This window comes from Lissotriton vulgaris, chromosome 7 (assembly GCF_964263255.1).
Source record: "Lissotriton vulgaris chromosome 7, aLisVul1.2, whole genome shotgun sequence".
Classification (NCBI taxonomy): Eukaryota; Metazoa; Chordata; class Amphibia; order Caudata; family Salamandridae; genus Lissotriton; species Lissotriton vulgaris.
Window position 1 is genome coordinate 113,169,164 of NC_141695.1, and position 16,150 is coordinate 113,185,313.

Consider the following 16,150-nt stretch of genomic DNA (forward strand, 5'->3'; position numbering starts at 1 on the left):
GTGGCACACAGATATGCCCTATGGGCATGTCTGTCTGTCACATGGCATAGGTGTGCATGCACACCTGGATTCGGTATTTTACCACACAATTGGATTGGGTGGTAAAATACCGAATCTGAAAGGCCTTTGGGACTCAGAAGAGTCCCACCTACATCTGGAAGTTACCGAATCGGTAAAAATACCGATTCGGTATTTTACAGATTCGGTAAATTTACCGAATCGGTAAAATTGGCCCAGTACATCCCAAAAACTCATTTACCGGTCGGTAACGGCCGAAATCGGCCGTTACCGGCCGGTAAATGGCCACCTACATCGGCCCTTAATGTTGCATATGTTATTCTTTCTTATTTTAACATTCGCATATCAACTGCCTAAACACAGAAAACATTTTCATAAACAATAAAGCACATATTTATCATATTTATTCACATATGTGAATAAATATGAACGATATATTTTAGATAAAACATAAGCAGTAGACAGCAATTTGAGTCATGCGCTTTATTGTTTGCGAAAATGTTTTCTGTGTTTAGGCAGTTGAGATGCGAATGTTAAAATAAGAAAGAATGCATACGCAACACTAAGTGCGCTGACAGAAATAACTGACATAAACCCGACAGAACCACTTTTTGTTTATTACATTGCGTAGGGCCGGATTACAATTGGGTCCTTATTTCCGACCCTCGTGTAAAACCCCTGTTTGATGCCATTTTGAATTGTGATACGCTAAGTCATTGGACTATACAACTTCTCCATCTTACAGATATTTATACAAATTTGGAGTGTGATTAATTTAAGTCTGACTATTGTATCCCATTCTATTTTATTGGAAACGTTTTTATGTTTTATTCCCACTGTGTTATGATTATTTGTATGCAATGTGATAGGATATATGTATAATCACTTTCATTTTGAATTTGATTTTTATTGTTGGTATAATAAATTGTGTAATTTTTTTTATTTCTGACTATGTTTGCATCATCTTCGCTCTTGCTTACATTGAATGGATTTAATTGATTGATGTCTGGTGAGACTGAAAGTGTTTCTTCTAGTTTATAAATTGTCCAATGGGGACACGATATCTGACATAAAACCCCTGTTTGCACAGGGGTCGGAATTACGAGTTCAGTGTTATTTAAGGAACCCGATATTTATCGGATGCATTAAATACCCCAACCTTCATCATAATTCTGTAGGTCAAACCTGCCAAAATTTAACAGAGGAAAAGCTTTATCTGTGTCATGCAGATATTGGTGCGTTAAACACCCAAAATCTGAATCTTATTCCCCAGCAACTCGTAATCGCTCCCGAATTCTAACGTGCCCCATGGTATTGTTATTCATCAGGTGCGATGCATAGTACCAATCCTTGTAAGTGGGCCCTTGGTAGTGTTACTCATGGCTCTGCTCCTCAGTAGGGTAGACCACAGCTGTGTCTCACTCAGGATACTATTCAACAGTAACATGGTCTCACCTACTATCTAATCCTAAAGACTCATAGACTTGAGTAGAGTCCGGATCACCACTGTTTTACAGCCCAATCAATGGAATAAAGATCTTTCTTTGACGTTGGCATCTACAGTTGTAAAATATAACCTAATTTTTCACCTTAATTCCCTTTTCCAAAATTACTGCCATCACAAATCTGTAGAAAAGACACTGACTCATTGTTGCAGCTGATTAAACTAATGTTATTTATTTTTGTCAAAATTCAGTGTTGTGAGGGTGTGCATGTTAGTCTGGTAAAGAATGACAGATAACAATGTCCCTGTACAATCTGGCCTTAATCAAGCATCAACAACAAACAACCAAGGATATTTCATGATATTTGAGGCTTTGACGTCTGAAGCGAAGCACTGGAGCAGAGCAGAGTGGGGGAACCCCTCAATAGTGGAAAAGCCTGAGCATTCAGAGTGGGGAGACAGGCGAGTCTAGGTCATGATGTCACCCATCATCTCTTGGGCACAAGGAGGAAACGCAGGTCAGTGGCAGGGCAGGCACCCTGCTTCAGATTCCATGCAAATGATGGCCAAGCACTGTTCATGGAGATGGAGCTGACAGTGGGAGGTCATGATGATGGAGCATGAAGAAACGGAAGAGGGCAGAGCTTGAGGCATTCATAAGCCTGATTACAATCACTCTCTATCTCCCAATGCTGTGCAGGCAATGAATACATGAAAAGCATAGTGGGAACATCCAGATAAGAAAACCCTCTTTGAAGCTCCTCCCCATGGCATGCTTCATACATTGTGACTGACTAAATCCATATTATTTGTTTACACAATCTGTATGTACAGAATTTATTGGAGAGTGTTGTTGAGAATAAAGACTTTATTGTGACTCCTTAAGTCTGCTAGGGAAGGAACACTTAAGCTGGGCTCAATGTACACAATTTGTTTACATAAAAATAGGCCAACCAGAGTTGACTGGGGATGTCCTCATTCCAGGCTGGGGTGGCTCAATGCATGAAGCGGAGATGGCAAGGTGGCAAAATGGCTCCTGGAGAATTCTGCGAATATCACACAACATGTTTCTTTTCCATGTGTCGCTTGGAGGCTGCAATACATCCAATCACTGTCAGCATTAGCTACCTCTCATTAAAAACGGCGTTAGCATTGTGTTGTGGGTGCCAGGTGCTTATGTAGTGGTACTACTGGCATTCACTCTAGGCTTGGGCATCATGCAGGTGTATGCGCCATCTCAAACTATTTGGGGGGGTGTACATTTGAAATCATATTGGTACATCCTCTCTCCTGCAGGGTTCAAAGCGTTGCGGTCGCAGGACTCTTTGGTAATGCACCCACGCAGGCTCCACAGCTGGGATACCTCCCCTGTGGAACAAGAACATATACACAAGATTCAGTAATCAGTAGTAATACACAATCTAAGATTTAATGATTTAGACCGAGATTCTTCAAACAACCCAACTCTAGCATACACACAATGATAATGCATGAATTGGCTGGCCTCTTGGAAGAGTCATTGTGATCCTGTGCCCTGGCAATTGGGGCCCAGATGCCGCTAGTACGGTCCGCATGGCACCTCGCTATAGTCAGCTCAGCTGCCATCACATATTGTCTTGCCTAAGACTTGCCCCAAGCCAGTGGAAGAGGCACCCAATGAACACTCTTCAGGAGGATACTGCATCCGTCAATCAAAAGATCACATCAGAGCACAGATGTTTATCAGTCTCTCCCCAGAGCCCGCTGCGGCCATGCATGAAAGGTACTTAGTGGGAAGACTGGAAAAGGGTGCTGGATTAATGAACGGCAGAAGGAGGGGAAGATGGAACTGTTGTTATTTGTGGAAGTTGCTTCAGTGGCAGCGCAAAGAAAGTAAGGTAGGTGTCCTTGAAAGAAGTTGGGGATGTAAATGGTAGAGAGGTGATGGTTGCATGAAATAAAAAAGTCATTAACTAAAGCTATGCTTGACATTCTGGTAGCTTGGCACAGAAACAGTCAGGCTTACCTCAGAGGCAATGTGTAGAGTACACAACACAGGAAAAATCCCAAACCAAGTTGGAAAAAGAGAGAATATGTTAATACACAAAATCAGTAGAACTGGTGAAAAATAGCACAGATTAAAAACAAGGTAACAACCGCGGTTACGAAATCCTTTTTGACTGGGTCAAAGTCAAAACTTAAGGCTGACTGTGATGGAGCAAGGGTCGGAGACAGGGATCAGGTACATCCTGGCGGAAAGTTTACCTTCAGACTTCAAAATCTTTCTGGGGTATAGAGGCCATTAACGAGTTGTCAGCGGCGGGTTGAGCTGCAAGCTTGATCCGATGGAGGGCCTGATGACGGAGGGTTGCTGAAGAGTGGGGTCCCTTCGGCTGTCGTCTACAATAACGGGAAAGCTGAAAGCAGGTGAGGTCCAAAGTCTGTTCCCAGGAGGATTTCAATGTCGACAGGTTGCTGTTTCGCATCAGTCCTGATGGAGCCTCTGCTTTTGGACTTAAACTGTTTTATGATCTCCTTTATTGGGGTAAACCATGAATTTGACCGGTGATTTGATGTCAATGGTGCTCCTGGTCTCCCACCGGTTCTCTGAAAGGAAAGTTGGCAAAATGTTTCTAATCCCAGTTTTCGTAGTGTGGGCAAGGGGAGTCTACACTAACACCAGCCAAGCATCCAGCACGTGGGGGCACTACTTTGGGGTTATGGCTCACTCCAACTGAGGCCAGCAGCAGGGTCCAGGGCAGGTCCAATTGGAACTGGTCAGCTGCTAAGTTTCAGGAACATGCTTTTGGATGCTTGATGTGTCCCTGTAGCTCACACAGGAGGTCAGCCAACTAACTGCTGAAGTCACTTATGGGGTCCTAGTTTCAAAGCAAGCAGGTCCAGTCTTCCTTCAGGGCTGGTAAGTCTAATCTTCACAGGTCCAGAAGTGCTCCAATGAGAGGTCCGTGGAGTCTGATTTTTATACCCAATGCCTGCTTGTGTGTGGGGGCCACTCCTTTCTCCACCCCCTACATTAGATCTGGTCAGTTCTACTACCCCCGCTTGGTTTGGTGCCAGCTTGATTAGAGAGACAAAGGGGAGGCAAGCCTAGGAGTGAGCCTCATCTGTGAGTGGCAGGGTAGGCCCCTTTTGAAACTAAAAAAGAGGCTGGGTAAAGCCCCCGGCCATCCGACTGAGGAGATGAACACCCCTCCTCACATCCAAGGTCCTTTGTCCACTGTCTGGAATCAATACATGTAACACTCCAGGGGAACAGTAAAGGGGCAGGTGACACTGCACACTGACAGTAAAGCCTTTCCATTTTAGGCAGCATAATGACAGCTTTCTGAAAGTGTCATTTCCAAAATAGTAATATAAAATCTGACTTTCACATTAAGTTGAATTTTAAATTGCTTTTAAAATGAGTCCTTGAAGCATTTTCTCACTTTCCCCTACTAATGTTAATCATTAGAAGGTGTTATAATGTAACCCAGCCTTTTCCTATGAGAGGGCGAGTCTTGCTGCACTGAAAAATGACTTTATAGGTTTATCACATGTAAAACTTTAAATATATGTGCACTATTTTTTAAATACCATACACTCTGCCTATTGGGCATCTAGGGACTACCTTAGGGGTAACTTAGAATGTTTGAATGTTTGATCTGGCAATACAGTGCTATATATATATATATATATATATATATATATATATATATATATATATATATATATATATATATATATATATATATATATATATATATATATATATATATATATATATTCGCTTCGCAACACACCAAGATTATTGATGAAAAACGGGACACCCAGAGCTGCAGTGTACAAAAGGTTTATTCGGCAGATGAACAAAGTTTTCTGACGGATCCCAACACCACGGTCCATGGAACCACTGCAGCAGTAAATGTGGGACCAGAGCTGAACCTGCAAACCAAATTAATGGCACTGGAGAGACTATATAAAAAAGAATTGGGCAAGTGGTGGGAAGCAGAGTCACTGCAAAGATATATCGAGGTCAAAAGGGTACCCAGGGGGCTGCGTATCTTCACGGTCCCTACGTATGAGGATCCTGACGAGGACATGCTGCAGGAATGGACAGACAACTCAGCAGCATGTTCCATTACGATGATGCGAATCCTAGTTAAATATGCTATGAAAGACAGAGTGAAAATATTGGCGGAGATAGAAAAGTTAACAGAAGAAGTGAGCCAATTAATGTCAAAGGATGCACTGGAGGAGTTCCTCAAAAAACTGACCATCAAGATGGAGAAACTGGAGGAAGAGATTACAGCAAAAAAACAGAGGAAATTCATCAGAGATTATAAAGACTACCAAGCTGGCCGCACTCTGACTTTTCAAAAAAAGTATGATCATTTGTTCGACAAAAAAACTGGAGCTGCTATAACAACAGCATTGAACACCAATGCGAGTCATGAGGTAATAGAAAGTGATGTCTCAGATGGAAATATTTCGGATGCTTCCACAGTAGAAACCAACCAAGATGCACTTGAGGGGCCATCAAAAAACCCCAATTTTTTATTGCAGTTTCAAATGATCAGCAAGACAAGAAACGAAACATACCAGACTGGAAGTCCTGTAAGAGGTCGAGGTCGAGGGCAGAGAGGCGGAACCGCCGCAACAAACAAGCAAAAAAGAGGCGGCGCCAGCGGCAACAAAGCTCCCATGGGAATGACAACAAGGAGCACGAAAATTCAGAAATGAATATGACGGTGGTCAACCTTTCGCAAAGAACTATCACCAAGGAAGAAGAAAAAACTCTTGCCTTGGGATTATCATTTTGCCCTTCAAAAAATATGAACTTTGCTGACACTAGGATTGACCTATTTCTCTTTGCACGGAAACTAAAACTAAAAAAGTGGTATGCGACGAAACCCAAGACTAAGGAAATTGTAAGTACCTCTACTAACATTTTTAATCTTGACACAAATGATGCGGCATTGGTAAATATATTAGACTCTGACCCTGCTAATATTTCTGACACGGATCTGGAACTATTGGGGACTGACACAGGATTAAATCCAGGATCTACTTTTAAACCCAAATCGGTTTTCTTACCCAATGTACAATGTGATGCAATTGATGTTTTTGAGAGGGGAGTTGTAAGAGATTTGACCAAAATGAGATACCAAAAAATCACTCAAAGGAGGAAAAATCTGTCTGCTGACCAAATTGTAGCCCTTGACCAACTGAAACAAGATAATACTATTGTAATCAGGGAAAGTGACAAGGGTGGAAATGTGGTGATAATGGATAAGATCAAATATTTACAGGAGGGTTATCGACAATTGAGTGACGATAAATGTTACTGTAAAAGCAGTAGAGATGCATTACAGGGCTCTAACATCAGATACAGAGAAAGGCTTTGTGATTGGAAAGACAAAGGGCTAGTGGAGCAAGAAGAATACCAATATTTATACTGTGCACACCCGAGAATACCGATACTATATCTGCTCCCAAAACTTCACAAGGACCCAAAAAAACCCCCGGGCCGTCCAAATAGTGTCCTCAATAGGATCACTATTGGAACACACGTCCAAATATATTGATTACTTTTTAAGACCATATGTAATATCTCTCCCCTCATACACCAAAGACACCACCCATTTTCTTACAATCATAAATGGCATTCACTGGGAAGAAGACTTTGTACTAGCTACACTAGATGTTAGCAGCTTATACACAAGCATAGTACACCATCAGGGCTTACAAGCTGTGAAACATTTTCTAAAAACCAGATCTATATCTTTCTCACAACATTCAACAATGCTGTTGGAGATGATTGAATTTTGTCTCACTAATAATTTTTTTTATTTTGATGAAGTCTTGTATCGACAGTCACAGGGCACAGCCATGGGGACCTGCTTCGCCCCCAGCTATGCAAATCTTTTCATGGGCTGGTGGGAGGAGCAGGTCGTCCGAGAAATAGCAGAATTCGATCAGGTGGCCCTGTGGCTGAGATACATAGACAACATCTTTTTTATTTGGTGTGGAGACATAAATTCAGTACAGTCCTTCATTGACAAACTGAATCACAACCAACTAAATCTAACCCTGACTGGCAACTTCAGTAAAACAGAAGTAGAATTTCTAGATGTAATTGTGGGAGTTGAAAATAACTTACTCAACACCAAATTATATCGGAAAAAAACAGCGGGCAACAGCATTTTAAATGCTAACAGCTGCCATCCCCGTAGCTTAATAAACAGCATACCCTATGGGGAACTACTGCGAGATAAACGCAATTGCAGTAACGAGTTGGCCTATCAGAAGGAAGAAAATGTAATGTGTGAGAGATTTTTGAACAGGGGGTACAGTCTTAAAGTAATCAATAACGCAAAAGATCGCGTGGCTCTGAAAGACAGAGAAGAACTGTTAATTCCCCGTACCACCGATGAAACAATTGACACAGTAAGATTTATTACCACTTACTCTGAACAAGCCCATACTATACGTAAGAGTCTTCAGAAACACTGGCATGTCCTCCAGACGGACATGCATTTAACACGATATCTCTCTGATAATCCGCAAATAACATTCCGGAAGGGCAAATCATTAAGAGATGAACTTAGCCACAATTATGTGACATCCAAAAATGACCCTAACAGAAATGAGGGGGGCTTTAGATGTTGCAGAAAATGTAAGGCCTGCAAATTCAGCAAAGATTGTAGAACTCTTACGGTCCCCAACAGCAAAAGAGTGTTTACAATCCGGAAACGATTATCATGTAACACACCATATAGCATATACATTCTGATTTGTCCCTGCAACAAATGGTATGTTGGCAGTACCAAACACACTGCTAAGAAAAGGGTATTAGAACACCTCAGAGCCATACACAACAACAATAAACTCTACCCTGTTGCTAGACATTTCTCAGAGATGCATATGCAAAATGAACAATTGCTGCAACTGGTTGTCATTGACAGTGTGGACTTGGGAGTAAGGGGTGGTAATCAAGAATTGTCACTTAGGAAACTCGAGTCTAAATACATTGTGGATTTCGAATGTTTAACACCAAAAGGTCTAAATGTGACGGAAGAACTGGCAATCCACTTATATGACTAAGAATATGTCTTGAACTGTTATCCGCGGTTATCTGGATTTTAATTGTAACATAATCTATTTTATTCACAGGAACATATGCATCACGTGGTGGCGGCCCAATATGGAATTGATATTATTGTTTTGCACTGAGATTCTACCAAAGTGACATTTCTAACAATATGAACTTAGCGTCTGATGGATATAAATACAGATTGGAACTATATCCTCAATTCTGACATTACCTTCGTGCCCACTGGGGCTTAATTGCGAGGACATTTGAGGAACATTTTTGCCCACTGGGGCGTCATTTTGGGGAAGTGGTGGAACGCTACAATGGTTGATAACAACATAGGGTCGTCATAACAACAAGTCGACCACAATGGATGGGATTGGTAGAATACAAACTGTGACACCATGAGATATTGACCTATCACGAGACCGCACTTTGCGTTAAGAACTAATTTTGAACTTTGCCTTATTAATTTATGACATGGGTCTCATTGATTTATAAAATATACACGTGAAATCACGATATCGTAAAATGCAATACGAAGAGTATAACTAATAATGTTCATAACTATGAATTTCGCGCGGATATGGCACCACATTTCTTTACAATTTATTGTATATGTTGTAAAATAATAACACATGTATATAACCAATATTTAGGGCAAAGACAATCATGAATGTCATGCAACCATGGTTAGTTTCACACTACAAGATAGCCGCCGCCTTCACTTGTGATGTCATTATGTGCACTTATGGGTGTTGTTTAAATGAAGGTATCGCAAACCACGAGACGAGCGTGACCAAGCCGTAATGGCGAAAAGTGGAACTTTGTTCATCTGCCGAATAAACATTTTGTACACTGCAGCTCTGGGTGTCCCGTTTTTCATCAATAATCTTGGTGTGTTGCGAAGCGAATTGAACAGCCAGCTGGTGGCTGCAACGGGACCGCCCACGCCAGCTCTTCTCCCAAAACCAGCGGTGGTGGGGTGAATATATATATAAGCTTTGGAAACATTGAGGAAACATCTTCTACAAAGTAAAAGGGACAATATGATTTCAAAAGACGAATACACTTTTCTATGGAATGATTCACCTGTATTACCATCCATATACTTTCTCCCCAAAACCCACAAAGAGAGAACACCGGTGCCAGGACGCCCAATAATATCGGCCATTGAAAGTGCCAGTGAGCATCTATCACAGTACATTGACTATTATTTGCAAGATCTGGTCAAAGAATTGCCCTCTTATGTAAAGGACACCGGTGATTTTTTAACCAAAATTAGCAATGTTGAATGGGAAGATGGAATGAAAATGATAACAATGGATATTGAATCCCTATACACTTGCATTGATCATCAAGTGGGATTAAATGCGATCAAACATTTCCTATCGACAAGATCAATTGAGAACTATGAACATAATAAAATGATCATAAAGAGTATCGACTGGTGCCTCAACAACAACTACTTTGCATTTGCCAAAAAGATATACAGACAATGCAGAGGTGTGGCGATGGGGTCTTGCTTCTCCCCCAGCTATGCCTGTTTAGTGGTTGGCTGGTGGGAGGAGCAGACACTCAGGCAAGAACTATTCTCAAAATATGGCGACCACATAAAAGTATGGTTACGCTTCATTGATGATGTGTTTGTTGTGTGGAAGGGGAGTAATGAAAGTGCCAATGATTTTATACGCGACATCAATGTAAATCAGATGAATCTTAATTTTACTTCAAATCTAAGTTGCAATGAAGTAGACTTTTTGGACACAAGAGTATATGTAGAAAATGGTGGACTGAGGACAACTCTGCATAGAAAATCTATTGCCGGTAACTCAACGTTACATGCCTCGAGTGCTCACCCAAAACATTTAATTGATAGCATTCCCTACGGAGAGCTTCTCAGGATTAAACGCATATGCAGTAGTGAAGAACAACAAAATATATGCATGCGAGAAGCAATTGAAAGGGTCCGTAGAAGAGGCTACTCGGCATACTTATTTTATTTATTTATTTAAAACATTTATTAAGCGCAACTGTCACCTTGCAGGTATCCTGGCGCTGGTGGCTACTCCTGGGTTTATAGACAGGGAGGTTGAACTTTAACTAGCAGGCTAAAGGGGTGAAGGAAAGAGCCAAGTTTTGATTCGTTTCCTAAAGGGTAGGAGATGAGTGATTTGGCGGACATCGGCCGGCAAACTGTTCCACAGCTTAGCTGCAGCCACTCTGAAAGATCTGCCTCCGATCCTGGACTTCTTATATTTGGGGACTTTCACCAGGCAGGCAGTTGTAGACCTAAGTGTTCTGGTGGGTGTGTACCACGAGAACAGGCGTTGGAGAGGTCTAGGTCCTGCACCATGTAGTGCCTTGAAGACCAGACAGAGGGCCTTGAAGGCAATACGCTGCTTCAGCGGTAGCCAGTGCAGCTCGGCCAGCGCAGCGGTGGCAGAGGATCTTCTGGTCCAACCAAGAGCCAGTTTGGCTGCTGCCGACTGAACTCGTTGGAGTCTGTCCAGTAGTGTCACAGGGGATTCAAACAGGAGAGCATTGCAGTAGTCAAGGCGACTGAGAATAGTACACCTGACTATCAATGCTCGGGCCGGGGGTGGTAAGAGAGGCAGAACCTTGCGCAGTGAGCGCATGAGGGCTGAGCAGGTAGCAACTGTTCTTGAGACCTGCGTTTCCATGCTCAGCTGGTGGTTTAGCATGACGCCCAGATTGCGAACACTGGTGACGGGTGGTGGGTTGTTAGAGTTTTCCGGGGGCCAGAACTCAGCAGGCAGAGGGCGGGGAATGCGGCTCGCCGGACAGAACAACACCTCGGTTTTCGCGGAGTTGAACTGGAGGGAATTCCGGTGCAACCAGCTAGCGGTGTCTCTTAGACAGTTGTGAAAAGCTTCTAAGGGGATGGATTCTTCGCCCTCCCAAGAAAGCAACAGCTGAGTATCGTCTGCATAATTTACTGTGGTCACCTTGTGCGATTTAATTAGCAGAACCAGTGGTTTCAGGTAAACATTAAAAAGAATCGGGCTAATAGAGGAGCCCTGAGGAAAACCGTGAGGGACAGGGGAAAAGGCCGATTGGTATGGGGGAAGGGATACAGCCTGTTGTCTGTCACTAAGATATGAATGAAACCAAAGCAGGGCCGTACCAGCGATCCCTGCCTCTCTTAACCTCTCAAGCAAAATCCCATGATTGACCGTATCGAATGCGGCAGACAGATCCAATAAAATCAAGGCCACGGCTTGGCCCCTGTCTGCACGCATTCGAAGCTCCTCCATGGCAGTGAGCACAGCAGTTTCAGTGCCGTGGGCCGGGCGAAACCCGAATTGGAATTCGTCTAAGACGTGGTGCTGCTCGAGATGGTTTGAGAGGCAGTTGCTGACCCAACGTTCGAGTACCTTCACCGGGAATGGCAAAAGTGATATAGGACGAAAGTTGGACAGACATTCTGGATTCAGCGTGGGTTTCTTTAATAGCGGGGTGATGAGCGCTTGCTTCCAGGAAATGGGGACGATACCACACCTGAGGGATTGATTGCAAATCATCCGTAAAGTATGAAATAATTCGTGCCCACAAGCTTTCCAGATTTTCGGAGGCAGAGGGTCAAGGGGGGATCCAGAGGTGATGGCCAATGCAACTTTCTCAAACTCTACTTGAGAGATAGGAGGGAAGTCCAGGAGCTCATTCAGGGGAGGACAGGCTAACCTTGGACAGTCAGGATTGGTGAAGCCAACTTCAGGAGGAGTCAAGTGAAGATGTGCCGGAGACATTGCCAGATTATTGATGATAGTCTCAATTTTATCAGTAAAAAACTGAGCGAGACTGTCACAAAGGGTCTGAGATGGGGTAATAGAGTTTTTAACACAGTCAGGATGCATGATATTGTCCAGGATCTGAAATATACTTTTAGAACTATTGGCCGCATTGGCTATAGTAGAGCAGTAGTAGTTCGCCTTACTTTCTGCAATGGCAGTTTTGTAGTCCTGGAGTGACTTTTTCCAGCGGGCTTTGTTGATATTGCAGTAACCTCGTCTCCACTTTCTCTCAGCCTGTTTACAGGCTGATTTGAGGGATTTGAGGGACTCGTTGTACCAGGGAGCAGGTGCTCTACCTTTGGGTTTGCAATGTTTTAGAGGGGCAACCGAGTCCGCAATGGAGGTGATTCTCGAACTAAGGGATCTATAATTGTTTTCCACTGAATTAGTGGGAGAGAATCTATCCTGAACTTCGAAGACTTTGGTGGAAGTGCTAAGTTTATCTAAAGCTTTCCAGTTTCGGTAAGAGAATTGTGGTGGCGGATGATTCTTGGGCTTTCTTATTGTGGCATTATTGATATAAAGTTTAATGAGCGAGTGATCAGTCCAGCTCATAGGCAGAATGTCGCCTGCTTGAGTTAGGCCCGGACTCGAAAAGATGAGGTCGAGACGATTGCCTGCAGAGTGAGTGGGGGCCTTAATCAGTTGGCAAAGGCCCACGTTCTCGCAGGACAATAGAAGGTTTCCCAACCCGGTGTCCAGGCTGCCATTTGGCCAGAGGTTGAAATCTCCTAGAATGATAAGTTTGCTATGTGAGGTTGCCATATTGGTGATGGTCGTGAGGAGCATTTGCTGTTGCGAAAGGAGAAAGGCCCCAGGCGGTCGGTAGCAGATGATCACCGTAAATATGCCTCCAGAGTGACAGTTTATGGCCAGACCAAAGAGCTCGATCCCAGGTACCGGATCGATATCAATGGTATTAATCTGCCACGCGGCTCGGAAGATGACCCCAACTCCGCCACCGCGGCCTTTGGGTATGGGAAGATGAAGGATGTTAAAATTTAAGGGGCAGGCAGAAGCTAAGTCGGTCTCACAGTTGGCGTGTGTCCAGGTCTCAGTCAGAAAAAGTACATCTAAGTGGTGGGAATCTATAAGAAGATTAATTTCGGTGGCGTGCTTCGGTAAGGATCTGACATTCAGGAGGCCTCCTGCAATTAGGCCCTTATGAGTGAAATCAGTTAAGGGAGACGCAGTCTCTTCAAAGGTGAGCTTACCTTCGTGTGCGTACCCTCGTAGGTAGAGCAACGTGTCGCGGGTGTAGCCAGACGATTGCAGGCTAAGACAAACAGGGTTTGTGGCGCTAGGCGCGTCCTCATCGCGGACGAGCGCAGACGAGCTTGCCTTTAGCGCGCCATACAGTCTACAAAAGGCTTTGGATAAAGCCAATTGTAGATCCAGGGAATCATTGTTGTGTGATTTGGAAAGAAATGAATTGCAGGAAAGTGAGGAAACCTCCAATACACCCAGGTTAATCCTAACTTATAATAACCAGCATCGCCAAATTCGATCTATAATCAATCGAAACTGGTCGATAGTACAGACAGATGCAGTCATGACACCAGAATTGCCTGAGAAACCCACAATAACATACCGCAGAGGCATCTCTATGAGGAGTGAAATAGCTAAAAGCATCCCAGACCTCAGTATCAAAAAGAGAAGTACGTTCTGGTTACCTGAAAAACATGGTTTTTACAAATGCTCTTCATGTCGGGCTTGTAAATTTGGCGTAACAACCAAGAAATACAACACACCATTTAGCCCGAGGGAGCAAAAAATTCAGGGATGCTATGACTGCAAAACTGACTATGCAGTTTATATCCTGACGTGCACTTGTGGGCTTAGGTATGTGGGTAGTACCAAGCAGCAAGTGCACGTCAGAATCCTGCAACACCTGCGTGCAATCGTAAATAACGATAGCACGTATCCGGTCGCAAGACACTTCAAAGCAATCCACCAAAACAATCTAGCGGATTTAAAATATTTTGTTATCGGAGCTGTGAAGGATAATCCGCGAGGTGGAAACAGAGAAAAGTGCTTGCGGCAGTTGGAATCCAAATTCATTATTGAATTGGACAGTAGACAGCCAAATGGATTAAACAACACAGAGGACCTACATCATTTCCTCTGATGCTTCATCCATTAGCCATATGTTCCCTATATGTTTCCAAATTCTTGTATCTAATAATATCCCTGAGAATATTACCGTTGCCCCTACTCCATGCTATTTTTGTCTCAATATTGTTTTTAGTCTTTCACATTATAAGCATAATTTATTTTTTGCTTATAAGTTTTAAAACACTTATCTTGAAAATGTCAAGACCTTGTTTAGTAAGAAGCACAAATACAGTGAAGTTTAGTAATCATCACATCACTATTTTTGCACTTTATTCAAGGAAATACCTTTATGCTGCTACAAAACAATGCATAGCTTGCACTTAGTTTGTATTTTTGCACATTGCGTAGTGTTGCACGTTTTTTTGATATTTGACCAATTTTGGTCAATAGAGTTAGCCAAAACGTGGGTTTTGGAATTCATTCCATGATTTCCATGTATAAAATTGAAGAGTGTCAATATTTTAAATAGCTTATTTCTATTTTTATATTGTATTCTGTATATATGAAATATGTATTTATTTGTCATTTTTTTTACTATAAGGAGAATGATGGATATATATTTTAACAATATATTTTTGTATAGCATATTTTATCAATGTATATATTTATTTATTTATTTATATTCATTGAGAAAATATATAATGAAATTGGCAACCCATTCAAAACAAAACGTGATTTTAAAACAATGTCATGACAATTTTGCATTACGCTATTATTTACAAAACTGCATTCATGCGGTAATGTTATGCAAACTTAAAATGCCAGTTAACTAATGAGGCTTTTATTTACAACTACAAGTCCCAGCATGCATTCTGGTTTAGTATTTCCTCTATTTCCACTAATCACAGAGGGGAGGTGAAAGCATCACACAAAAAACAATATAAAAACTGAAAGTGGACTATTTTGTTTGTTAATTGAGAAAGAATACAAGGGTATTCGAAACGCGTCTGACATCCTGAAATAAAGACCTGCATTTTCCACAATATTTTGGAGTCTGTATTTCGTCCTTTGGTTGTGTTCCGGCTGGGCACTACAGAGAGGTTCGGAGATATCCAGATATATATCCAGATATATATATATATATATATATATATATATATATATATATATATATATATATATATATATATATATATATATATATATATATATGCTATATATATATATATATATATATATAGCACTGTATTGCCAGATCTGACATTGTAAGTTACCCCTAAGGTAGTCCCTATATATATATATATATAGCACTGTATTGCCAGATCAAACATTGTGAGTTACCCCTAAGGTAGTCCCTAGATGCCCAAAGGGCAGAGTGCATGGTATTTAAAAAAAAAATATATATATATATATATATATAGTCACAGTACATATATATGGAGTTATATATAGTAAAACGTTGCTTACCTATTGGAAACTTACCTTCACGATATTTGTGTCCTCGATATTCTGTCTAAATACAATTTTAATCTCAGGTTTACTGCTATAAAAGTGTTAAATTTCACGGCAATATGACTGGACTTTCTTTTTTTTAAGAAACACCCTTTGTTTATTTAAACATGGGGCATTTTCTTAAAGCACAGTAGATCCCATTTTGCATCTCTAAAGCATTCACAGCAGTCAATGGGAGTGTGGGAGCTCCATGACAGAAGAGAATAAACTGTGTTTACTATCCAAAGAAAACTC

The 16,150-nt window shown here is 41.8% G+C and overlaps 1 protein-coding gene across 1 annotated transcript in view; it reads right to left on the reverse strand.

Moving 5' to 3' along the window:
- Window positions 1–2,699: 2,699 nt before the first annotated feature.
- LOC147700942 (uncharacterized) overlaps window positions 2,700–16,150 on the reverse strand; it is an 89,170-nt gene continuing 75,719 nt past the window's right edge. Inside the window, exon 5 of the mRNA XM_086929279.1 lies at window positions 2,700–2,830. Coding sequence (XP_086785405.1) covers window positions 2,700–2,830 — 131 coding nt within the window. The remainder of the gene's footprint in view (window positions 2,831–16,150) is intronic.